A 27,585-nucleotide genomic window follows, 5' to 3' on the forward strand; every position below is an offset into this window, starting at 1 on the left:
CAGCTTTATTCAAAATCTGACAACACCCACCTTTGAGATCCCAAAGAGAACTTGTGACATTTCTGGTCATACTTACACTCATAAGTTTACAGCAAAGAACAGAATATTCAAATACAAGAGGACTAGCAAATAAAGCATAATGTATCCACCCAAAAATGTTCCAAAGAGCTCTAACTAGGCATATAACATTATCTCATTGGAATGAACTGTAGAATTAAAACCAGTTAAATGTGTGGGGCCACTTCAAAAACAAAATCTTGCTCAATAAAAAAAAGTACTCAAAACAACTTTAATTGAATAGTGAAAAGCATATTGAAGTAAGTGAGAAACTACGTACTGGCCTTAATTATTAACAAAGAAAAGACATCTTAACACAACTACTCACACAAATGTTTTCATAAACAGCAAACATCTGAAAATCAAACAGTAAGAATTTAGGCAGAAAAACTACACAATGCTTTGCAGTGCAGTTTTGGTAATGACAAATATCCATCCTTCAAACACTGAATTCAGGAAGAGTGACAGGCAACAAGACTTGCATTGCTCTAGAGAAGCTTCAAAAATATTTTTTTTTAATTTTTTCTCACATGTTGTAAAAGCCTGGTTGCAAAATAAAAGGTATTATTTAATGGTATTCTGGTTAAAATTAGATGTTTTAAGGAGTGTTTAATTAGTCTTCATAGGTCACAACAGATTAAACAGAGAAAAATACATAATTCTGCTTTTGATGTGAATTCTAAGTGGAGAAAGCTAGTGTAGGGACAAAATGTGTTGTCGTTGGAAATCGTTTGCACCAGGAATCAAGAATATACAAGATGCCTGGAGGAAAAAGTAGGGTTAAGTGAGAAATAGCTAGGGCTAAAAAGGAAAAACTCATTATCCAGACAAAAATCAAAGGCTGAACAATATTATTCTAGTAAACTAGAATATGCCGGTCAACAGATATGCAGATGTTTTAGAAATAACTACGAACACACACACAAAAAGCTTGAAGGAGAGTCCAAAATTGCATTCAGAAAATATTTGGCCTGGTACACAAATTTTACAATAACTGTAATATATACACAYACATACATACATATATACATACACACACACACATATACAGATATATATAAAATTACTTCTTAGACATAAAAATGCCACCTAAAGTTTATGTTAGTCCAAATAAGCATTGTTCTCTCATACTTAATTCAGCATGAAAAGCATATTTTTGCAATTACACCCTCAAACCTAAATATAGGCTCCTGTTATATGAAACATAGTTAGTGGTTTAAAGTTTAGATACAATGAAAAATACTTCAGGCTAAAAACATAATCCCAGTTGAATACTGAGAGAATGTGACGGTCTCAGAAGGTAAGACAAGGAAACAGATTACACTCCTGCTCTGCTGCAGTGGAATTTATCTCCATAAGCTACAGTCAATATTTAACTATTCTCTGCCAGTAGAGAATTTATTTTAGATCCTTAAGTCCAGTGAAGGTATTTTTATTTTAGGGAATATATTTCAGAGAGACAAAAGAATGAAACATTTAATTTAATAAAACTAAGTGTTTTCTAAATCATTTCAGCTTGAAAGGGAGCGGCCTAGATTCTAAATCTCATGTAAAGTTTTAGATTTGTGCAAAATAGAATCTGCAAGGAACAAAAGAAAATTGCACTACACCAAACCCCCATTCAACTCCCAAAATCCCTATTCTATACCTTGCAGCAGAAAGACATGATTTCTTGTGATAACTGTCACATCCCCACACGTCTAGAATTCAAAGTCATTGCAGGATGAGCTGGTGTTCTCTACTGCAAAATGTATATGAGTTTCACACTCAAACTGCGTATAAGGCAACAACCTCCAGTTGTCAAAGCATTCAATCTGCATAGCAAGCCTTCCAAACTTCCAGAAACAGAGAATAACAGAGAATCACAGAATGAGTGAAGTCAGAAAGGACCACAGGTCATATGGTCCAACCTCCCTGCTAAAAGCAGGGTCATCCCAGAGCACATGGAAAAGGGTTGTGTCCAGAAGGTTCTTGAGTATCTGCAGTGAGAGAGACTCAATATCCTTTCTAGCTAATTTTTCCAGTGCTTCATCACCAGCACAGTAATGAACTTGCTCTTCATATTTAGCGGGGGCCTTCCTGCATATCAATTTCTTTCCATCACCTCATGTCCTGTTGCTTGGCACCATCAAGAGCCTCTTAACACCCTCCCTTCCCTTAGACACATTGATGATGCCTCCTCTCAGCTGTCTCTTCTTGAGGCTGAACAGGCTCAGCTCCCTCAGGCTGCCCTCATAAGACAGGTGCTCCAGTCCTCAACTTTACAGCCCTCTGATGGACCCATTCAAGGAACTCCATGTCTCTCCTCTTCTGAGGAACCCAGAACTGGATGCAGCACTCCAGATGTGACCTTACCAGACCTGAGTAAAGGGACAGGATCACCTCTCTTGACCTGCTGGCAATGCCCTTCCTAATGCACCTGAGGACACCATTGGCCTTCTTGGCCACAAGGACTCACTGCTGGCTCTTGGACAGCTTGTTGTCCACCAGGACCCACAGGTGCTTCTCTGCAGAGCTGCTTTCCAGCAGTTTGGCCCCCAGCCTGTATTGGTGCAGGGGGTTATTCTTCCCCAGGTTCAGGAATCTGCATTTGCCTACATTGAATTTCAGACAGTTCTTCTCTCCACCTCTGTCAAGGTCCTTTTGAAGACCATTTTGAAGCCCTCTGGGTTATCAGCCACTACTCCCAGCTCTGTGTCATCAGTGAGATTGCTGAGGAGCCATCTGTCCCTTCACCCAAGTCATTAATGAACAAATTAAACAATACTGGACCCAATATAGAACCTTGGCAGACACCACTAGTGACAGACCTCCAGCTAGACCCTGTTCTACTGATCATGACAATTAAAGGACTATTTTCCTATTCAGCATTGTCAATTACACCTAAATCTTCCTGTTCTGACCCTGCAGTAAAGTCTATCTTCTACGTAAAAAAAGTGTAGAACCCTTGACTCTTTGAAGACTTTTGTGAGCAAGAAAAATTAACTGGGTAAGGGAAGCATGAAAGAACTAGGCCAAGAGCAAGTTCACTGGCCATTTCATATCAGATTAAGGGAAATATGAGCCTTCACTGGAGGTATTTGCAAAGTAATGCCACAGCTTTCCACCAGCAATCCTGTACCCTTAGCTCAGACCAGAATGAAGAAAGAGAMTTTACTGGCTCTATTTAGCATCCTCTGTTCTTCACAACTTTCCAAGGAGTTAAAGATGAATTTGCATCTGAAAAGTGTTAAAGAATTTTCTTAACCAAAGTCTCTACTATTACTCTTTGTTAGTCTGCACACTAACATAGTACATGAATACTCAAAATGAGACATGCTTAATGTGACATAAAAGAAATCAATCTCTCTCTGCTCCTGCATCTACTTTTCTTTTAATATTGGGGTAAATAAGACAATTAAAGTTTTATAAAATAAGGTGGCTAATATATAATAATGCAGCTCACAGCTGTTCTAAAAAGCCTCCTGCTGTTTGATGGCCAAACCTTTKATGTGGAGCAACAAGAGAAGACTTGGGGTGCCTAAAAATACTTATCTAGCAAAACTGAAAACTAATCATGTAAAGAAAAACAGGAAATTATAATAGCACTAAAATCCTCATCATTAGCTGGGGGCATTACAGAAGTAACTTTATGGAAGACACTGATTGCAACTGACTGAAGATACATTTGGCAAAATGAATTGAAGCATATAAATTTCCTGTGAATATTGGCAATATATACACATTCCAATTAAATCTAAGAGTGTGATTGCTGCAATTATCCAATGAAATTACATTGGTATTAATACACCACAATTCTTGACAAAGGGAGAGACTAAAAGTATTTCTTCCTCCCCGATTTTTCCAGTGAAATCAGACACATACACTTTTAAAAATTGAAAAAATACATAAAAAGAAAACTAAATACATTCTTCAATGGGAAATAAATCTTAGCTACTTCTCTAGAGTTGGCGTAACAATCCTCCATGATGAAAGGGGGCCAATTATCCTGAAACATGGGAGTTACTTCTGTTACAAAAAAAAGTTTATAGTTCTTTGTTTAGTGTGCAGGAGCCATGTGACGGCACAGGAAAAATTATAATATTTTCAGGCATCATATGGGATAAAAGTTGGGAGGAAAAAATAACGTCATAACTACTGCTAGTTTATCCACTTTAAAATGGTCAATATATTTATAACATAAGAGAAACATAATTTGCTTTAGAATCCACTCTAAATTATTCTGTTCTGAGACACAGAAATAAATATTATGAAGCGAGAAAGGTCAGGCTGAAGATTACCCAAAAAGTAATAACAGTAAAAGCTGCTGGACTGCACAAAAGTGTTATTAGCCAAGTTGCCAAATATTCAAAAATGTCACACAAAATTTAAAAATGCTAGCCAAAAAAAACCAACCCAAACTTGTTTCCAGAAAGAACTGTTAGAAAAACAGACTAATGCGTCTTTACAGGTTTAGCTTTCTAATACCATGTCAGCTACAACATAGCTTTATTTCATTTTTGCCAGATGACAGTGGGATTTTTAGATGCATTTATGGCAGACATTCTCCATAAATTTTAAGAAAGAAGTCAAACAGATTAAACAACTTTGTCCCAGACAGCTTCATGTGTCTGTCGATTCCATGCTATTCCAAGATGAGGACTGAACGCACATTTGGACACCCCATTTCCTTGCCTAGGAGTTACTGATGATATGATGACAGAATTCTTAACATGTATAAAACCAATTTATTTTGGCTAGAAACTGTCTGAAAGCATCTGGGATAAACAGGCACTAATATGTTGCAATATCATCACTTTAAGGACAATCACTCTAAAAGCAATATTTTTATGTAGAATAGTTTAGATTAACTTGGGATTTTTATGAAGATTGAAAAAAAATGCTTCTACATTTCTCATCTTGTTGTGCATTTGATTTGTATTTCATGAAATTTAACAGCCCAGCATAAATAAAACAACTGCAAAAGAAGTAAATCTCAGAAAATTACTAAATGCACAGAAATTGGAAAGAGAGAACGAAAACTCATTCAACACCTGAAATTGCTACTCTCACTTCTTTAGTACAATGTACTTTCAAGCTAATGATGGCCTCATAATTAAGTCTGCAGGGCAGCCTCAGTGTCATAAAAAGAAAGGTCAGCATTTCTCATTATGTCCTGTGTCCAAAATATTTGTATCATACGCTAGAGAAAACCAAAAGCCATAATTTCCGCACCTCTTCATGTTTTGATAGCATCATAAAACTTTAAACGGCCAAATATAAAACAGATTGTACTAAAAGGATAGGAAAAACCAACACGGAGACATGTTGTCAACACAGACCAACTCCTTGTAGTTCAATTCCCACATGACAAATGACATTACAAAGTCAGGCTGTATAGGATTTTCTGAGCAAAACATAGACAAATATGTTCAACATAGACATTTCTACAAATAGGAACTAAACATTGTCACAAATTCAAACTAGATAGATGGCTATCCCTGCTGAATGACAAATTAATGAGAAACACCTTTTGGTTTGTTCTATTGCCAAGAGAAAATRCTCAATTAAAGACAGCTTACATCTTTACTTAATAAAGATTAATGAAACAAGCAGAAGGACACAAGCAATTCTCTGCAATGACAAAAGCCAAAATCTAACAGATGCATTATATGAAACTTTGCAGTGTCAGAGCTGCCAAATGCGTTAGCAAAATGACTAACGACTTTTGGAAAATGCTTGCCATGTGTTGGTCAGAAGGAAAGGAAGTACAACTTCCTGAATAGGCAGCCTCACAGGAGATCAGAACAGATACAAGAAAGGTGAAATCAGAGTGAACTGTCAAGAGAGATGAAAGAATGTTTAAAAAACAAAAAAAAAGCCTTTAGTCAGCAAGCATAAAATCTGACCAATCTGATAAAAATATTTCATTTCCCAGTCAATGACTGCAAATATGTACAATATTTATTGCTTTTACACATGTTGATTTAGACATTCTAACCCTGTCTTTTGAACAAAATCAGATGTTATAAGTTGGAAGGCAAAGATAAAACAAAATTGTAACATTAAATACAAAACTTTATCCTTTAGCTACTAGAAGACTAGAAGAGGATAAAGAAAAGCCTCTGCCAGTTACCCAACTCCATTCAATTTTCATGCCATCTGGACACCCAGCCTCACATAACTCCTCTAAAGGCACCAAACACACTTCTGGGACACAGTCACAGACCATTTCAAACATAAGCTTGGTTTTCAAAAGGTTTTTAATCCGGCCTGCAAAGTTCTAGGCCATATTTGCTACTTTTTAACATGTCAAATGTAAGTTAGAAGAAAGCAGTCCTTCCTTCCACAGCCAAAACTGTAATTACTCAAAAGATGCTGGTAAATCAGCAAAAACTTAACTTGTCACTCTATGAATTTCAAGGCAGAAGTAGTTTCCCAGTCTAAGTGGGGTCACTCTTCTACATGATCTCAGAGATCAAATGTGTCATATGGTGACCATTTTCTGAAAACAAAATTTCAATTAAAAGCTTTTAGATAACACTCAGATCAGGTACTCAAACTTTATTTCCCACTTTAAAGGAAGCTGACAGACACCCAAATTCCCCATCATTGTTTTGGGTTTACACAAATATTCCCAGCTGAACACTCTTAAAGGCAACAACTGATTCCTTGTTCCATGCTTGGTACAGATATAGCTGATCTTATTACTAGAAATATTTATATAGTGAAAGCTAATTTTAAAATAGTGAAGTCAATTACTCACAGCAGTGTAGCAATGGCATTTCTCCAGAACATCCAGGTTACAAAACTTGCACAGAAATCAGTTAAATACTGAGGCAGGCTGTCTGTCCTAACCTCTCTGTGTCCTCACCTACTTTGCTAGGACTGCTCTACCCACCCAACTCTGACACACTTTACTATTAAGGTAAAGGAGCAAATACTTATGAGAAATATCTGGCTAAGCTGGAAATACGTCAGAGGTCAACAAATATTAATGCGTCACACCAACAGATATTAATAATCTTGCTACTTCTTGTAGTGAAAAAAAAAAATCAGGTAAAATTAAGAAATACCTGCAAGGCGTATTTTATGACTATTTATGACACTATACCCAAGCAGTGTGGTGCCAGGATAGCCTTGGAGAAGTCTTCTGATAAGGACATAATTACCTATGGCCTCATGACAGAAATGTAAAGTAACTCCTAAATTGCATCATTATTTCTCATCTGAAACAGATGATGTTCATTCTAAAGWGGATATTACTCGAACAAACATCCATTTGTTGTGACTGTACATAGTTACATTGGCAGACAAATCTGCACAGCAGTGTCCAGTGAAGGAGCTGACCTTGTGCAAGAACTACAGCTGGGGGCTGGACCTCCGGGGCTGAGAATGCATACTGTCACCCCGACCTCCCCCTCTGAGATCAAATACAGAGTCCCTCAGGGGCAGAAGTTGGAAAAGTGTGTCAAATGAACTCAATATCAGGATGTAATTGTTTTTTAAACTTTCCGAACATTTCCTCTAAAATTTTCAAAACAAATCCATAAATCTTAATTCCCATAGAGGATAAAGTCATATGGAATGCAACATATTTTTAGAATTCCAGTCTGTCATTTCAATCCTTTCAATAGCTTCAGCAGTATTTTTTGAGCCTGATTTTATTTCTCTATAGTCTACACATACAAAATACTTAAACAGAGGAAATATTATAAAATACATAGTTTGTAAAGATGTGGAAGTAAAGATATTTACAATTTTCAGTTTTAATCTTAAAAGAATTTCAATTCATTAACAAATCAATTCCCATATAAGATCGTGGCTTTAGTCAGAAATAAAAGAAACTAGCAAGCAATCATATATGTTCTGAGCAGGTATAGGATATATAGTATCCCTTCTTATTGTACAAAAAATACAGTTTTATATGAATATGCACCTTGTACCTGCAGTTCCMTAAAATAAATTGAAAGATATAATCTCTTAAAAGAGGTTAAAAAATTTTGGCCTCCTATTTTCCTCTTGAAATGGTGGTCAGGTCACTGTAAGACACGATAATGGCACTAGGTACCTCTATCCTAACTTTGCAGCACCCACAAGGACTCCACTCCTGGACAAGAAAGCCATTCTCTCTATGAGAAGGCTTTTTAAAATGTTTAATAGCAATATTCTCTTGCTGAAATTTTAACAGTTACTTCTTGTCCTATGTATGAGAGGTTATTCTTTTCTCTTTACAAGAGTTCTTCCTTAGGAGAAGACTGTTACCCCAAACCTATTCTCATTACATCCTTACTTCACAGACCAATTCACTGCTTCCTGTATCAAAATTTTCTCTGCAAGGCAACTTGCAGATTAGTGGGTTTCAGTTGTTGGCATAAACACTGGATACAAAATGCTTTTAATTATCAGGTAAATGGAAAAGTGTCAAATACTACCACCATTTTGGTTTCTAAAAATGACAAAAAACGGTATTTTTTAGTAGTTCGTGTCTTCTGTTTTTCTTTCTGTTTGCTAGCTACTGACAGAGTTTTATTTTATAACAGTATTCTCAAAACACAGTAATGAAAACCATATGCTAACTGGGAAACATTTTCAGGTCAACAGCAGCTACTTCCAGTCTTCCTACAAATCTAACAACACCCACAGACGGTACCATGAAGAAGCACAACAAAGACACGGGATCTTTTCAGCATTTTAATTAGTTATACTTGATTCTTTGGTGAAATCACACAACCTCACAATTTGAAATAGTAAAACAAACCAAAGAAAAATTCCTGCAATCTTCATGAAGTTCATCAGGCAAGGAAAAAAGATTAACAAAATAAGATAAAGCAGATAGAATGCTATTAGACAGGAGATTCCCTAAAAAAATTCATTTGGAAACCACAGAAATCTTTAGATAATAACAGAGAATAGCAAAGAAATCTTTAGTAATAACAAACCAAATTTTTCATGATCTTTTCTTATGTCTTCTCTTTAGACTATTGTAATTCAAACACAATAAATACTGCTTTGTAAACGCTTGCTGCATGGCTTCTGAAGATGCCTAAAATCTTCCAGCTTTATTTCTATTAACTTAGCTAGGCACCARTCCAAGCATAATAGCTACTGAAAAATAAACATTAAACCATCAGTAACTGTCTTCACAGTTGTACTGTGTTGTTATGTTGTTCATATACAGGATTTTCAGTGTCTAATCTGGTTTCCTTCACTGTAAACTAATTCAATGTTAAATCTTACGACTCACAAGCCCTCTCTCTGATATGGTATTCTTCATTAGGATGGAGTCCAAAATTCGGATGTTTCAGATTTTATACAAAATACCGCTACTTAGATGGAAGAACAAGCAACAGAGTGAGAAGACATAAAAAAAAAAACATTGCTTTCATGCACTTCTGAAAGTCAGTTTAATTTTAAAGCAAGGAAGAATTAGGTCTGGTTCATTAAACGCTGTATATGCTCCATATTGAACAAAGAATGGGAACACAGTGTTTCATTTTCAACTGTTTCTTGTTCCTAAACTCAGATTATTTTGGACATTCAAGCTACATGTAACTCTAAAAATAATAGTGGAAAAAACAGCTAAGCCCTCCTGCTACGATGCTAAATGTCAGTGCAAAAGGGTAGCTCGATCATTTTCAGTTTAAAAACAAAAAAAAAAAAAAATAAAATAAAAGCACTCCAGCTGCTGCTGGTGTGTTGATGACAGAAGCAGCAAAAAATCAAAGACTTAGTGTCACTCAGCTAAAAAGCCCACTTTCCTGGAGATGCACAGCGGATCTGAATCATGCAAGGATATCAATCCAACCAACAAAAGAAGGATTCTGTCAGCTCCCATATGTTTCTCAGCAACCCTTTTTTCAATGCACCACCTTTCAGTTTCCACCCTTTCCAYACTTGTTTGTGTTACTGATACATTTTGAAAGTTCACTCTGTGTCAATGTCAGAGCCCTTTAGTATTTTAGTACTGGCAAAACCCTGCARATATAGGGCAAATGCAGCTTTCCAGACCAAATTACACTTCATTTGCACAGAATGCAAAACCATTTACAGAGAAACATCTCTACACTGAACCATTTTACCAGCAAAAGTTTTGTAAATATTATAACATATTTGCTAATGGCTTCTGCCAAAGCAACTAAACAAGTCAGCATTAGCACCTCTTCACAATCCTGTCCAGCACAGCTGTGCTGACAGAAGCCGGTTGTATAGAAAAYGGCCTCTTGTGCTGTTCCAAAAAGTTTGTCAACCAGCTGAATTTTACAGAATTCTCCCCTTTTGAATAAACTTGTTTAGGCCCTAGCTAATTTTGCAAGCAGTTGAGAAAAACATATCAAGCCACTAGCAACAGGAAAGTGCTTTACGTGGGAAAATTTGGTTCTGCATCTTGACACAGCATAACTACATTAGTCCTATATACAAGAAGATATCTTGAAGTTTGGTTTCATTGTAAAAAAACATTAAAATGTATCTTTGTAATACCAATATTTCAGTCACTCTGGAACTGAATACACACCTTTTGCGTATAATACAGGTTAAACAGCATTGTTGCCATCACCACTAGAAAAACATAAATACTCCAAACTCAAGCCCATTTTGTTTCTCCTCCAATTAAGAGCAGAAGAAAGACACAGAAAACTTTGCAAGTTTCAGGCACTTTAGGTAAGCACACACTTTGAACTTACTTAATCACAACACAAGAAAAAATAAAACAAACCAAAAGAAAGCTGTGAATATTTTGAAAAAACATTACACTACTTTTAACACACAGTTCTGAAAAATTCAAATCCTATTAATCAGGCTTTTAAAACATATGATTCTTAAAAAGAAATATAAAATATATGCGAACAATAAAAGTAGAAGTAATTCAAAGTAGTCCCATTATTGTCATGTGTTTGCAAGACTGATTAGTAGTAGAGTCATTGTTTCCCAATCTTAATCAGAACCATTTGGATTTTTTTTCAGTAAAAAAAAGTTTTAAAAGTCACTAAAAGTAAAAATCATCACAAAATAACCCAACTCTTTATTAAGAAAAAACACCTAATAAATTACTAAATCCAGTAAAGAGAAAAAAATAAACCTGGGTCTAATACACCTATATAATGCTTTTCACATTTGTCTAGGAAAGCAGGAGGCAAACAGTTCCTTGCTGATGGATCACCTCTGATACAAAACAGACAGATTTACTGGAAAAATTTAGGAGATCTTCAAAAGCAGCAGAAATTAAGATAAAATTCTTTATACACCATCAGAAGAAGGTACACCCTGTTTGTGTAGGTGTGTTTCAGTAGAATAGTACTTGGCACCACGGGCTAAAAATAGAAATTTAAAGCTCCCATTAGTCCTCATCATTTAATTCTGAATAAAGAAGTCAACTGTGGAAGGCTATAAAATATTTGATTTATTTTATATAGAAATAATATTGGCAAAAATTAAATTTCCTGTGTTTAGGATTGCAGTTTATACTCCATATACTAAGTATTTTACCCTGAGAAGAAATACTGGCCACCAAGTGGCAATCCTAAGGCAGCAGACTGTTTTGGAATGGATCTCATGCCAAGCAAAAGGAGGTTTGGGACTTCACAGTTTACTTTCTACAAGACAGAGTAAAGGAGAGGCACAAAACTATTGAAACACTTACTGCCAAAATGAAGGAAGTCCTTAAAACATGATAATTAAGTGCAATTTTCAGAAGTATCAGCTATAGCACCACCTCACTTTCAATCAATGGACATCTATTTTCAGAATCTCTTTCCTGAAGTTTTGCATGTACACAAATTATCTTTTGATCCTAAGAAAGTACTGAGAGCCAATCAACAGAACAAACTACTACACCATGATAAATGCCCACAAAAAGCACATGAAGCTCTAATACTTAAGGTCCAATTTACCACGCTGGTTTAAAGAGAGCTCATGGGGTTTTTTCTACACATTATTAAGTGATGTAAATGCACTCTGTCCTAGGTTAGCTGAGTATTGTATTCCTATCATCTGCTTATGTTAGAGGAAAGTTAAGCAACCCTTCTGTAACTATACATTAGTCGAGACTGCTCTGGTTTGTTTGGTGGTGTTCCTCCCTTCAAGGACAATGGGAGGGAAAGGTACAAGACACACACGTTTGTTTTTTTTTCTCCCGGGAGGCTCTCGGGATCAGCAGCGGAAAAGAAGCTGCCTGCTCTCTGGGACTGCTCCTTTTTTTTTCTCCCTTTCTTTGGACTTGTTTTTTCCTCGAATTTTTTTTCTTCGTCATCTGAGAATTGGAGGATTCCCGTGGCAYGACAGGCGAGAAAGATCCTTCAGTGAACCACCGGAGAGACTCTGTCCAATCCCTCTGGGGGCCCCAGAGGGGAAGCTACTCCCAGAAGGGAAGAGAAAGGCTTTAAGATCTAACAGCTGGTTCCACAGGTTCTTTTTTGTTTTTGTAATTTTAAATAAATAGGGGTTTTTTTCCCTTTTCTTTTCACTTTCCTCTCTGTGGAAAAGTTTGTCTCTAGGACCCGGGTGGGGAAAAGAGAGAGGGGGAGGTTTGCTGGAACTTGAGAGTATTTTGCTCCCATTAAAATCATTCAARCCATGACACACTCCAACTTGCCTCAAAAGTTCCCTTTTGTAAAGGAAAGAAACTACAGATTAACAGATCAAAGAGTTCTCTCAGGAAATTTTCCAGCAGAACTATGTACCATGTAAAACCACCACTGATACACTGATGCACTGATGTGGTGATTGATTCCTTTCTTAGAAACAAGAATTGTTTCTTCATTCACAGGAACAAGTGACTTATTTTTCTAAGTTATTGTGAAAAAAAATTCTTTTTTGAAATCATTGAAGTAGTATTGGATATATGCATTTCTGCCAATTAATTTCCACATATAAGCAACCACTTTGCCTCTCTACACTGAAGTTTCCTAGTTTGATGGCTTAGCCAAAAGGAAAAATAGACACAACTTAAATACTCAAATAGTTTCAGTATGACTAGCTTTTCAGGCCAAGGCACAAATCTCTTAAGGTGCTAGAAAGAAATCAGCTATCTTGAACTTCYGAGATAATACAAAACCCTACCTCTTCCACATTAAGTTTTTTTTAAAATATTGAATTGTAGAAATTCTGCTTGCAAACATGTATAATACAACTAAAGATTAAAATCATCTCATCATGTTCATTAGTTGTTTTATTCATATAATGAAGGCAGGAAGAAAGGGATGATGGTTTGTAAAACTGTCCTACTGCCTGGAAACATTGGGAGAACCAGCTATTTGGCTATGATTTACATCAAGCAAACTTCCAGTCATGAACTTTACCTTCTTTATGAGACTATTGCCTCACAGTACTTAACAGTTAAAACTGTTCCCAGTGCTTGCAGAAATTCATATTTAGAATTAATATAGTCTTAAAAGCCTCAGTCCATTTGCTGACATATTGATGGCCACYTCAGTTATCAGAGTAATTACACGTGAGATACATAAACTCTCATAGCTCTGGCTGCATGTCATAAAGCTGGTTTTTTAATGCAAAAGGAGCCAATCTGCATGAATATGCAGTTTATACTGAGAATTACAAAGCAGCACATCGGTGCAGGGCAGAAAAGCACCCAAATATTCTTTGTGTTAAGCAAAAGTTTTTTTGAGGCTTTCACATACTATCAAAATCTTCATTTAAGAACCGCTGTGTGAAAATGTAGAGKGCTTTAGGAAGAGATGGTTAGATGGCCAACCACAGTACTTCCTTCTGATCACAGCAGCATTTTTTTAAGAAAAAAACTGATGTTCCAAGCTATCTTTCATATATAGTGTTTTTTACTTACAGATTGCTTGTGTCTCAACTCTCTTCACTTTTCCACATTGTTTTTGAAATGCTGTACCCAGAAGCTGATATCAGCTTCCAGCCTTACCAATTTAGCACAGGGTAGAGAAACAATCCTTCACGCCATATTCATCTTTATATAATGCAGTAGGAAACCAATCCTTCATCTACTGATATCATCACTGACTCATTCAACTTTGATCATTCCCCATCATTACAACCAAGTCTTCTGAGAACCCTTTTCTAACCCAGTGTTCCCCATACTATATTCAAGTTACTTGATTATTTCTGATTAAGAGCAAYGCATTGTAATTGTTTCAATCTTTAACTCTACTCTTCCTCTTTTATTTATGTTAACAGTTTGGTCAAGGTAATTTCTAATCGTGCTGTATAACTTGACTCCCTTTGGTTTTGTGGGCTTTCAGAGATGCATAGAGCTCCTAGGCCACTAAAATGGACTTCATCACATGAGTGTCCACAGGGTTGTGTTGACTCAGAGACTGTTAGGAAGGGTTTCAATTCCAGGCTTCAGTAACAAAAACTGAGCAGAGTTCCTGAGGCTTGCCCTCCAAGACTCTTCTGACAGTTAGTCAGACCCACTGAAAAAATTCTAAAGTACAGTATAAGGCTGTGATGCCTTCTTCCTGTAAATCAGCTCCAGAATCTTCCTGCCCCTCAAATCTAAACCCCACAAGCATGTGATCACTTCAGAATTTTGGGCTCATCCACATCACATTCCATCACCTATACTAAGCAAAAAAAAATATCCAGCAACATCAGTTCTGTGTCATTTTCTTCCACTCAGTCATGAAGTACCTATGGCAAGATATCAGAGACCTTCTGATCGCTCTTGAACCAAGTGTTTTTATTTCTTGTACATCACATTTTCCCAGTGTTTCCATGAAAGCATTACTCAAAAGCACCAAAAATTTTACTACAGTCAAAATATATAACACAAGTTGTATTACCCTACCACAGATAACCAATTATATTGTTTTAAAAATAATTTGTGTATCTGCTAATTAACTTCTCAAAAACCAGTCTCAGACTATTTTATCTCTAGACTGATTAACTTCCCTTAACTGCCCACTCAGATAACTTCAAGCTATCAAAAAATTGACAAATCAACTCTTTAAGCCATTCATCTTCCAACTGCATAATGCAAAAACTAACAGTTTAGACAAGCTTGTTTTCCTTTTCTAATGCTGGAAGGCTCTATTTTTATCAAATCAAGCTCAGGTTAGAAGATTCATATTTTTCCCCTCCACATGCTTAATTCAATCACTGTGAGCATTTAAGTTCCTATCTCAAGGCTTGCAAACCTGTGATTTTTGTATTTGCTTAAGAGCTGTATAATACTCACAGTTGCCCAGACCTCCCTCCTTATTCTTAAAGCACATTAAGAACTACTGGAAGCACAATACCCAGTTTGTTCTGACAGTGCCTGTTTTGCACATCAGACAATGCATTATTTTCCATCAATAGAAAACAATACATTTACTGAAAAATTCTCCATGAACAACTTTTACTGAATATTGAATACTGGTACCATATTACTCAATACTCATTTTTGCACTTTCCAAATTCCTTAATTAACATATTCCCCAAAATTTTGATGCTGTTATTATACTTGAAAGTCAATTATAACTGTAATTATGGGTTAATTCTCATAATTTTCATTTCATTCTGCACATCATCCCGCTTGAATCAGCTATTTAACTCAACCAGACATTTTGCAATGCAGGTGTTTTTTCTAACCCTCTTTTTCTTTTTTTTTCTTTCCTCCAAATTGTTGCGCCTATTTTTATGTTCYGTTTTTAGCAATTTTGGGTCACAAATTTTAATAACCATTGAACAGATTAACAGCCAAGACCATTCCTATAGCTGCCATTATTTAGCTATAACTACAACCATTTCTTGAGTCAGCTTCTGAACACCACTTGATTTTTTACTAGTATACTATCAACAAATAATTTACACAATCAAGAAACTATTTTTGCCCAATGGTTTTTTTTTAAACATGAGCTATCATTTCTTTGGGCAGGTAATCTACCAATTTGTATCAGGTAACTATATCCAGACTAAAACCATATAGAAGCCACAAAAACATCAATCATCAGGGGAATGAGTGGGCATGAAGACACAGACATGCATAGTTATGTGTAATTTCATGGGCTGGAATCGTTTGGTAAGAGGAAATCTAAAAACTGTACCTAATCCAAGGCAATTCCACATTTTACCACAGTTAATTCACAAATTAGAGGATCTGAAAAACACTTTGGCTAGCCTTTGCCCAGTAAAACACATTGTGGCTGGCTTTTCTTTCCTGTTGTGAAAACACTAGAGACAGAGTAGGATATGGACCAAAACTATAACATTACATCGTCTCATGGGAAGCCACTACAAATTACCAGTATAAAACAGGGAAGTACCAAATATTGCTCTTTTAAGTTATTACCAAACCTTATGTAAATGGGTGGAGTGAGGAACTAATTTCATTCTCATAGATTCAGTAGAATAACTCAAGAGACACAAGGATTTACTCACTGTTTTCAAATGCATTCAATTTTGTATCTTTACAACTTTATGTGCATTAAATAAAAGCTACACATACAACAATTCCAGATTCAGACCCACAGAAATCTCAGGTGACACACAACACTTTTACAAAACTTTTGTTACTTTTTCCACCTAACCTTTTCCTTCTGGGCAACATAACAATTGCCAACAGTTTAGCGTAGTCATAATGTATGTAAATTAAGAGTTAAGACTAAGTTTTGTGGGGTAGAAAGTGTAAAACCCCAAGAAATGTAAACTGCTACAGTATCACAAAGTTAATAAAAATACAAATTCCAAATATTTATCTTCACAGTTACTTTTGATTGAAACTAAGAATACTTTCATGGCAAATTTGCTATGGTCATAGCTATGTATAATGACAGATCCCAATAGCACAGACCAGCTGGAGGTCTGTCATTAGTGGAGTCTGCCAAGGTTCAATAATTGGTCCAGTATTGTTTAATTTGTTCATCAGTGACTTGGGTGAAGGGGCAAATGCCTCCTCAGCAAGTTCACTGATGACACAAAGCTGGGAGGAGTGGCTGATAACCCAGAGGACTTCAAAATGGTCTTCAAAAGGGCCTTGACAGAGATRGGAGAGAACTGGAAGACTGAGAGATGGGCAGAGAAGAACTGTCTGAAATTCAATAAAAGCAATAGCAGGGACCCACACCTGGGGAAGAATAAYCCCCTGCACCAGTCCAGGCTGAGGACCAAACTGCTGGAAAGGGCCTGTGGGTCCAGGTGGACAACAAGCTGTCCAAGAGCCAGCAGTGAGTCCTTGTGGCCAAGAAGGCCAGTGGTCTCCTGGGATGCATTAGGAAGAGCATTGCCAGCAGGTCAAGGGAGGTGACCCTCTACTGAGGTGTCCCTCTACTCAGCCCTGGTGAGGCCATATCTGGAGTGCTGTGTCTGGTTCTGGGCTCCTCAGAACAAGAGAGACATGGAACTCCTGGAGTGGGCCCCTTGGAGGGCTACAGAGATGAAAAAGGGACTGGAGCATCCTTTTTATGAGGACAGACTGAGGGAGCTGGGCTGGTTCAGCCACGAGAAGTGACAACTGAGAGATTATCTCATCAGTGTCCATAAACATCTAAAGGGAGGATATTGAGAGGATGGAGCCAGGCTCTTCTCAGTGGTGCCAAGCAACAGGACAAGAGGTAATGGGCAGAAACTGATGCACAGAAAGATCCACCAAGTGAGCAAGCACTGGAACAGATTGCCCAGAGAGGCTGTGGTGTCTCTGTCACTGGACATATTCAAGAACAATCTGATGCCATGTGCTCTAGGATGACCATGCTTGAGCAGGAAGGTTAGAACATATGACACACTTTTAACCTTACATAYTCTGTGATTCTGTATTCTATTTCTTTCATGCATAAATACATTAAAAAGTCTTTACAGGAGTAAAATTTCCTTAAAAGGCAGAAAACTAAGCATCACATTTATATTCTAAGAAATAAAATGACGTAAAATACTAAAATAAGATTTTTTTAATACCACCAGCAACATATAAAGCAACCTGCATATGATATGAAGTAACATTTCCTAGAAAAATGAGAAGTAAAAGAAAAACCTGCACAAAAAAAGACTAATCACAATTCATGTAGATTAGCAGAGTAAAGGGCTAGGGTAGAAAATCTGAGAGGAATACCTTTCATGATTTAAAAACAAACTGTAAAATTCTTTGAAAACATTACCTTCACAGGTTTTAAGAAAAAAAAAAAAAAAAAGTGTTTTGATTTGGAAAATATGTTGTCCTTTTAAACAGTGCCCTCTCCCGTTCAGGAATAAACTGTGACTTTCTCTGTGTTACAGAGACCGTATCAAAATGGTCATTCCCTTGTGACCTGTACATGATTACCCATCCGATTTTCCAGAACTTGAACCAATCTCAGTCACAGAACTATCAAMATGTATTATATTTAAACTAGTTCTAGCCAAGCAAAGCCAGCTTGTTAGTGAGAGCAGGCAATTTGGAGCTCAAGTGCACTCAAAGCAGCAGGAACATTTGGAAATGTCCTGGCAATCCTCAAAACCCTGCTGCACTCTCGACAGAGGGGAAACATTCAATCAGAGCTATTTGGATAAGAAACTCAGTTTGCTATTCCTAACTTCTAAAATGCCATAAAAGAGACAGCATCTGGCATACCTATGCTCTTCAGCCACATATGATCCTGGACTTTCTGAAAAAATTACACTATATTTCATTTTACTATCATTGTATATAATTTTACTATTTGCAATAGTCCAAAATTTAGAGAGGCAACTTCACACAAAAACTATTCCTGTATTAAAGAAAAATAGCTCAATACTGTCTAAGTTATAGAGTTAAATTTTCTTATTTCTAAGATGCATGTCTCCTAGATTTTATATTCTGCTACAATATGTGAGTATTCAACTGAACCAGTCACCTCCATGTATGTTTCATTAACAAGTGTTTTATGTAATGGAGTCCAATCTTGAATTTTAAGTTGCATAAGAATGAGAAGTTTGAATGTTTTCAAAAATTCTCACAAAATGTTTCAGCTGTTCTTAAATACAAAAACCAAAAAGGGAAGTAGGTTTGTTCTGCTACATTAAAAATCCCACAAATTACAGTTGTTTTCTTAAAACAAAAAGAACTTCTGTTCTTTTAAATGAAGACTTGAAAGAGTGGGAGACCTTTTTGTCATGGCCCTGATTTTTTTTAGTGTTGTTATTATTTGAAGGCCATCACAATTGACGAGGAGGAACATACACTGCTAGAACAGGGACTGATTATACTTCATGGCAATACCGTACCTTAAAGCCAAGAGGACAAAGTAAATAATAAATTAAAAGTAAGCTGATAACATCTCTATGACAATTTACCTACTACCCAGAAAAAGAAATAATGAAATACATCTAGGTGTTCTTTTATTACATATGACACATATGTGTGAACCATTCATGGCCACTTGACCAGTGTGATATATTCCGAAGACAGCCCAGCCTGATCTGGCTCACATCCAGCAGTACAAAATAGCAATTCCTACATAGCAGGATACACAAAAATGGTATCACAAGGAGTGCACCCCTACAGCATCTGAACCACTTCAAGGATCTGGCAAATACCCTAATCCACAGCAGGGTAATGGCTACTATCATTGTAAGCACAAAAACAAAATGCCAGCAGGTGCTGAACCAGCCAGTGTGGCGTACAGAGGGACAATCACTATTTGTGATACAGGCAGGATGCCACTGGTCCTCTTGGCTACCTGGGCACACTTCTGGTTCACATTCAGCAGCTGGCAGTCAGTAGACCGAGGACCCTTTCTGCTGGGCAGYATCCAGCCACTCTGTCCCCAGCCTGCAGTGCTGCAGAGGGTTGCTGTGACCCAAGCACAGAACCTGGCACTTCATCATACTGAACCTCACACCACTGGCCTCAGCCCATTGTTCCAGCTTGGCCAGAAACCTCTGAAGAGCTTTTCTACGCTCCAGCAGAGCAACACTCCCTCCAAACTTGGTGTCATTCTCAAACTGAGTGAGGGTGCACCCAATCCCCTTGTCCAGATCATCAATAACTGTATTTAACAGGACTGGTCCCAATACTGGACCCTGGGGAACCCCACTTACAACCATCCCTAAGCTGGATGTGGCACCATTCACCAGCACTCTCTGGGTGCAAAGCATGCACCTGTCCAGGCCACGGGCTGCCAGCTTCTCCAAGAGAATGCCATGGGACACAGTATCAAAGGCTTTGCTGAAGTCCAGGCAGATACGTCCAATACGTCCACAGCTTTTCTCCTATCCACCAGGTGGGCCACCTGGTCATAAAAGGAGATCAGGTTAGACAAACAGAACCTGCCTTTCACAAACTCAGCTGGCTGGGCGTTATCCCCAGGCTGAGGGATCCTGTATGTGCAATGTAATGCACTTAAGATAATCTGTTTCATAACTTTCCTGGGCACCAAGGTCAGGCTGGCAGGCCTGTAGTTCCCTGAATCCTCCTGGCCTTTTTTGTGGATGGGTGTCACATCGATCAACCTCCATTGGTCTGGGACCTTCCCCRTTAGCCAGGACTGATGATAAATGACGAGAGCAGCTTGGTGAGCTCTTTGTCAGCTCCCTCACGACCCTCAGGTGAATCCCATCTGCCCCATGGACTTGTGTCTAAGTGGCACAGCAGGTCACAAACAAATTTCTCCTGGATTACACGGGGTCTGTTCTGCTCCCTGCCCCGGTCCACCAGCTCAGGGAGCTGGTTGATAATCCAGCCCCAATCTTTTTGTTGAAGACTGAGGCAAAGGAGGCTTTGTGTGCCTGTTGTTAGCATATTTATGAAAACACTTTCTACTGTCTTTTACAGAAGTGGCCAAGTTGAGGTCTAGAAGAGCTTTCGTCCTTCTAATTTTCTTTCTATGTGACCTAATGACATCCTTGCACTCTTCCTCAGTTGCCTGCCACTTGCTCTTAAGTTGATAAACTCTCTTTTTTCCCCCAAGTTCCAGGAAAAGCTCCTTATTGAGTCAGGCCAAGTCTTCTTCCCTGCCAGCTCCTCTTTTGGCATATAGGGACAACCTGCTCCTGTGCCTTTACAATTTCCTTCTTAAATTATGTCCAGTATTTTTGGATCTCTTTGTTATTAAGGGCTCTTTCCCAAGGAACTCTCTGAACCAGCGTCCTGACAAGGCCAAAGTCCACCCTCCAGAAGTCTAAGGTAGAGGTTCTGTTGGCCCCTTCCATACTTCACCAAGAATAGAATACTCTGTAATTTCATGGTCAGTGAGCCAAAGATCYCCTCTGACCACCACATTTCCCACCAGCACTTCTCTGTTTAACAGCAGGTCTGGTGGGGCACCCCCCTTGCTAAGTTCACTTACCAGCTGTGTCAGTAAGCTGTCTTCCACACATTCCAGGAACCTTCTTGACTTCCTCCTCTCCACTGTGTTGAGTTCYCAGTAGACATCCCACAAGTTATTTTTCAACAAGAACAAGGGCTAGCAATAGTAAGACAGATGCTTACAGAATTGTCCATCCACCCCTTCACCCTGCTTGGGTCATCTATAACTGACTCCCATCAGGATGTCTACTTTGTTTGCCTTCCCCTGATTCTTACCGATAGACTCTCAGCCCTGTCATTATCCTCGAGCTCTGTAGAGCTGAAACAGTACTCAATGTACAGAGCCACCCCCTCACCTCTCCTTCCTCACCAGTCCCTTCTGAAGTGCTTGCAGCCATGAATTGAAGCACTCCATTTACATGACTGATCCCATTTCATTTCTGTGATGGTAACCACATTATGGCTTTCCTGCTGCATGATGGCCTCCAGCTCCTCCTGTTTGTTACCCATACTGATGTAGATGCACTCCAGCTGGGCTATCAAGTTCACCCCAGGCATGACACCCCAGGCTTATCTCTAGCGAGTCTAGTCATACCTGCTTCCCCCTTCAAACTAAGTTTAAAGCCCTCTCAATCATCTCTGTCAACCCATGGGCCTAGAATCCTCTTCACCCTTTCAGACAGTCAAGCCTCACATGCCTGCAACCAGCCTGGTGCTGTATGAACTACCCCACAATGGGAAAAGCCAAAATTGCACCAATAGCACCTGCCTTTAAGCTATGTGTTGATCAGGATTCTCCCATTTCTTTCAGCTGAAAACATTGAGGGAAACACCACCTGCACCCTTATTCCTTCAACCCGTCATCCCAGTGCCCTGAAGTCCTTTTTGATTGCCCCAGGAGTGTCACTGCCAACCTGGACACCCAGAATTAGGTAATAATCAGAGGGCTGAATCAGTCCAAGGAGTCTTCTAGTAATATCTCTTACTTAGGTCTCAGGGAGGCAGCAGATTTCCCTGTGGGACAGGGCCAGTCAGTCTGTGGGACCCTCAGTTCCCCTCAGAAGGGAGTCACTCATAAAAATCACCCATCCTTCCTTTTGTACAGGTGTAGTTGTAATGTGTCTGGTTGACTGATTTGCCCCAGATAGACCTTCACCTTCACTGTCATTTGCCTGACCCTCGAGTTCAAGAGCCTCATACCTATTCTCATCTCTCTTCACAAAAAAACCCACCAAAAAATACCAATAAAGACCTCCAAAAACCGCCAAACATATTTGAATCCAGCAAAGGCAACCACAGCACAAAAGAGTTAGGAATTGTAATATCTAGAATCATGTCACAAAGATTTTAAAAATCAATCAGGAATTCTTCTTAAATCAGCTTTCTGCCTGATTGTGCTCAAAAACCCTTCCTGCATATCATCATCAAGCTCCCTCTATCACAGATGTACATTTGGTCCTAATCTGATTGCTCCTTTTAATGTGCTTAGATTGAGGCTTTGCTATTTCCTAACTCAATGGATTCATGAGCTGACTTTTTTTTAGGGCTTGGAGCTTATGTCTTTATTCCTAAAAGTTGCATCATCCTTAAACAGACACTGCTTATCACCGTTGAGTATCCAAGACTTTAACAACCATATTTTAAGATTCCAAGTTGCTTTATAGATGCCTGACAAACATCACTTAGCTCTTACTTGTCAAATACTTGCAATTTCAAGTTGTCATAGCTCACGAATAAGTCTTATGTGTTTTCCATTATAGAATATAACTGTAAGTTGTGCATTATACAAAGCTTTAAACAGCAATATTATGTGATCCTTGTCCAACTTGTTTTCCAAGCAGTGAAAGCAGAGGCAAGTGACCTAGAAATATAGAGGTGCTGTTTCATCMTCCAAGTATATGGTTAGAAAAGCACAGGCTGACCTGGAGTTGAACTTGGCAAAAGACAGGAAGGGCAACATGAAAGGATTCTGCAAGCAAATCAGCAGCAGAAGAAATTTTAGAGAAAATATGGACCTACTGCAAAATGGACAAAGGACAAGAAGGCGGATGTATTTAATGCTTTTTTGCCTCAGTATTTACCAAAAAAAAGATGGCTCTTAGGAGTCCTAGGTCCCTGAGACTAGAGGGAAAGTCAGCAGCAAGGGTTACCTTCAGCTGAGGAAACACTTAAAACATATAAAGATACATATCCTAGTAGTGGAGGACAAGAGTATTTTGCTAGGCACTTGGAAGAGTGTTATGCAGGCCAAGCAGGCAGATCCTTCCCTCTTCTCAGCACTGCTGATGCCGTGTCTGCAATCCTGTGCCCAGCTCTGGGCTACCCAGGGCAAGGCAGACATCAACTTACTGAGGCAGAGTCACAAAGCTGATGAAGAGACTGGAGCATMTGACACATAATGACAGGGTGTTGTACCTCACATAAATTGTTGCTTGGATATAATTTTTGTTATTTTTCATCATTATGGATACAGCAACTGAACAAAGAAAACCAAACAAAAAAAATGCAAACCCACGTGATAAATTCCAGTTGTGAGACTATATGCACAACCAAACACAAAAAACATTGTGGCAACTAGCCACCAACCAGCCTAAATAGGTGTTTAAACAAAGATTGTCAGCAAGCCCTGAATAAAATTCTCTTTCTACTCTTGTCATTTTCAGACATTTGCCACACAAACATGATAAATACATCACAAGACACAAAAATTATTTGATTTCTATGAAATTACATCCATACCCAGTAACCAAAAAGCCAAAGCCACTTATTCTGCAGAAATTCAGGGGCAAAACAGGCTTGTAACTAAGATTTTAAGCCAGTCTAAAAATACCTGTAACTTCTGCTGTAATTTAATTGCATTTTAATATTAGACTTCTAGTGCTTGATCAAGATTTTGGGGGGTCGTTTTGGTTGGAGCTTTTTYAAGCAGTTTTTTGGACTTAAAATTATTTTTATATAAATATTAGGAACTGCATGCATGTGTCTACTTTCTTTTCATTCTTCCCTGTTTTATAAAGTACAGTTCTTCTATTGTTTCAGTTACCAAAATCATGGAAAGCTTCCATGAACATGTAGATGCACAATTCTGAAGAGAAATAAAGGGGAATAAAAAACTGAGATTACCAGATTTAAAACATATAATATGTAAACTGAGTCAGTAAAACGGCAAGAAATCTAAGTTTTCAGCTAGTTCAAAGCAAAATCCAAGGAGGCCAGCCCATCCTGGGTCCTCTGAAATCAACAGGAACATGTCAGGCTGGCATGGTAATGACACTGAACAACTATTAAGCTGTGGATATGGTTGCTTCCTCAGCTTTTCTACACCTGTTTTTGAATTGAACTCAAAATTTCAATTGATCTTAACTGACATAAAAGTAACATACTTCTATACAAACACATGACTTTTATAACACTTTGACTGAAAGAAAGGAAATAATGAACACAAGGAATTGAACATAAAATACCTGTTATTGAACAGTACACTATGTGAGGAGCAATCTTTTTAATGTCTTCATAACCTAGACCCATTTCAGCCAGCTTCCCAGGGACAAAGTTTTCCACAAAAACATCAGATGCTGCTGCAAGCTTTAGAAAAGAAAAGAATGAGTAAGATCTGTAAATTAGCTCCCAAAAATTCAATAAAATTCCTATGCAATTTAATTTTAAAATCTTGCTAATCAAAATGGCTCCAATCTTTCTGATAAAAGAAAATTTACAAGCCTAGAGAGATTTTTTACTTGTTAGACTGTGTATTTCTGCAAACTACATATCAGAGATGCTGCGTATCTAGAGAGAAGACTGTCAAAACCTCAAGTGATTAAACAAAACTGTTATATTATCACATCACTTTTCTAAGGCTTTTGGCAATATAGAACAATCTTCACATGTGAAAAATGTGGTAGAAAGAATGTATCTCCATCATTCACATTTTGTCTACATTAGAAATATTTTTAACTGGTTTTAATTTTCAAATTATTGATTACAGTTACCATAACAAGGCATGCTTCTTATATATAGAAGTAGAATAGGGAGCCCAACTGTCAGGGGAACCCCCACATAGCAGGCTACAGAAGGCCTTGTATACAATCAATCACCTTATGATGCCTTCTGATGCTAACATTCCAGCTCTTGTGAAGCATTTTTTGTCTTTGCAGTCAGAAGCAGCAGTGACCCTCCCCTGAGGAAAGGTTTAGGTAAGGGACCTCATCACTTGGGGGCGTGGGTATGCTTGTGTCTCCACAGATACCGGGCCCTGCTGGGTGCCAGCACGGTGTGTGAGACCTGATTTGAAGCAGAACCAATGCAGGAATGACGATGGTATGGGCTAGAGTTCTTTTGACGATCTTCATCATCGCCTCCATCGCTGCCTGGARTTGTAGCAGGTTGGGAATGGCACTGATGCCCTCACTGCCTAAAGGGAATAGTTGGGTGACTCTAGCTCATGCTTTGAATCAATCATCTATGTGTGTGTCACTTGATCCACCTCGTTCTCCTTTCCAGACATGCTTGGTGGGGGTGCCATCGCAAAATGAGACATTAATATGAGCACTAGTGAACAGAACAACGGGATGAGGGAGAACAAGGTTGACACCAAGCTATCCTAATGAGTCACAGGAGTAGATTTACTGGGTTCTCTTCATGCACTTGCTTGCGTGACCTTTAAAGTATCCTGTGCTTGGATGGGGGGATGCTATGATGGCACCAAACTGAATGTTTTGCCTTTGCAAGATTGGTATGGTAATATTTCCACCTGGCGCAATAAGAGCATGGGTGTGGGGTTTCAGAACAAGCTTGTGCTAGGACAGCTGCCTCCTGGAGTCTTTCTGATATGTGAAGATCGGGCRTGGGCAAGCCTCCCCTCCAACATGGTGGGAGGACCTTGCACCTTTGGGCAATTAACAAAGATGCTCCCTAATATCACATTGGCTAGCAACATCACATGGTTGTTGCACCAGCAGCACAGAGCGCTCCCGGGGTACAAACCAGATTGTACGCATGACCTGGAATTTTGGGGTTTTGGCTCATGGGTGATGGCTTCTCTTTCAGCTCTGTTGGGTAGAGCAAATGCTTTGAGGCAGCTTGATAAGCTGGGCTGCTGGTTTGCTAAGCATACTAATGCCACTTCGGCAGCTTTAGCAGGATTACCAACTGATGTTAACTCTGTGCATCATGCTACCTTGCAGAATTGGGCAGCTATTGATTTTTTGCTTTTAGCACATGGGCATGGATGTGAGGATTTTGAAGGTCTGTGTTGCATGAATTTATCAGACCATTCAAAATCACTTTCTGCAAACATACAGGAATTACAGGAAGGCGTGAGAATGCCACGAGAAAGTGGTAGCTGTATTGATGGGCTGTTTGATAATTGGGGTTTTTCAGGGTGGCTCAGGGATATGCTGAGGGTGGCTGGAGTAATTGTGCTTGTGGTAGTGCTAATGTTGTTGTTGGTGCCGTGTTTGCTGTCTTTTCTGCAAAGGGCCCTGCAGAGGACCRTGATCATAGCATTTCTGGTTCAAAAACGAAAAACGGAACCTTTGGAGGTCGAAAGCTGGTATTGCAGCCTTGCAGGTTTTGAATCTGAAATGCATCTGACAATTGTGTACCCCTAAGATGTGGAAAAACAAAAGGGAATCTGAAAGTCTGGATGGAGGAAGACGAGACAGAGGAGGACGTTACCAAGGCAGTGCAACTAATGGCCTTGAGCTGACTGTGAAAAAAGGAAGAAGGAATATTGAAGAACAAAGTCAGATAAGGTAGATGAAGGTACATGCCAAAGACAGAGCAAAAATCRCTTTTGCAATGCACCAATCATATGCTGATAAGTAGAGATTGGGCTGCTAATTATCCAATAGATGCATGCCAGTTATGCAGAAGACTTTGTATACCACTGTTGCTAAATAGATAAAAGGAGCTCAGCCCAAAAATTAAAGGGTCTTTTGCTCGTCACTTGTGTCATGTTGTCCATCTGCTGTGACACCCAACAACACTGGTTAAAATTAAGCTCTTGAAGTCACATCAAATACAGTAGTGCTGTCAAGCTGTGCAATATGACTTAATTGCTTTCAAAAGAATGACCTAGTCCAAAAATCTACTGATGTTAAGATTAATATATAATCTTGATAGGCTTTAAATTCTATCCTCTCTTATAAAAGTTATAAGCACATATACATATACAAATTTCAGTAAGACTAACGAAAGTTAACTACTRAAGCAAGACAACTACATGTTAAATGAAAGATGTATACCGTGAGGGATTTGTAGGCTTTTTGCCTGGTTTTGTCCTGTGTGTGTGCATAGGAATTTAAGAAATGTCYCCTGACAGGTGCACATTTGTGCACCCATTTTTAAGCGTAGCTGATAAATTAATCCCTTAATAAAAATTA

The 27,585-nt window shown here is 38.4% G+C and overlaps 1 protein-coding gene across 12 annotated transcripts in view; it reads right to left on the bottom strand.

The window, feature by feature from the left end:
- Positions 1–27,585, bottom strand: part of SUGCT (succinyl-CoA:glutarate-CoA transferase) — a 323,333-nt gene that overhangs the window by 284,879 nt on the left and 10,869 nt on the right. For all 12 annotated transcript variants that reach the window (XM_057371355.1, XM_057371361.1, XM_057371350.1 and 9 more), the window contains exon 6: positions 24,667–24,787. In XM_057371355.1, the coding sequence (XP_057227338.1) occupies positions 24,667–24,787 (121 nt within the window). The remainder of the gene's footprint in view (positions 1–24,666; positions 24,788–27,585) is intronic.

This window comes from Malurus melanocephalus, unplaced genomic scaffold (genome assembly GCF_030028575.1).
Source record: "Malurus melanocephalus ecotype Western Australia unplaced genomic scaffold, MMel_1.1 scaffold_145, whole genome shotgun sequence".
Taxonomy (NCBI): domain Eukaryota; kingdom Metazoa; phylum Chordata; class Aves; order Passeriformes; family Maluridae; genus Malurus; species Malurus melanocephalus.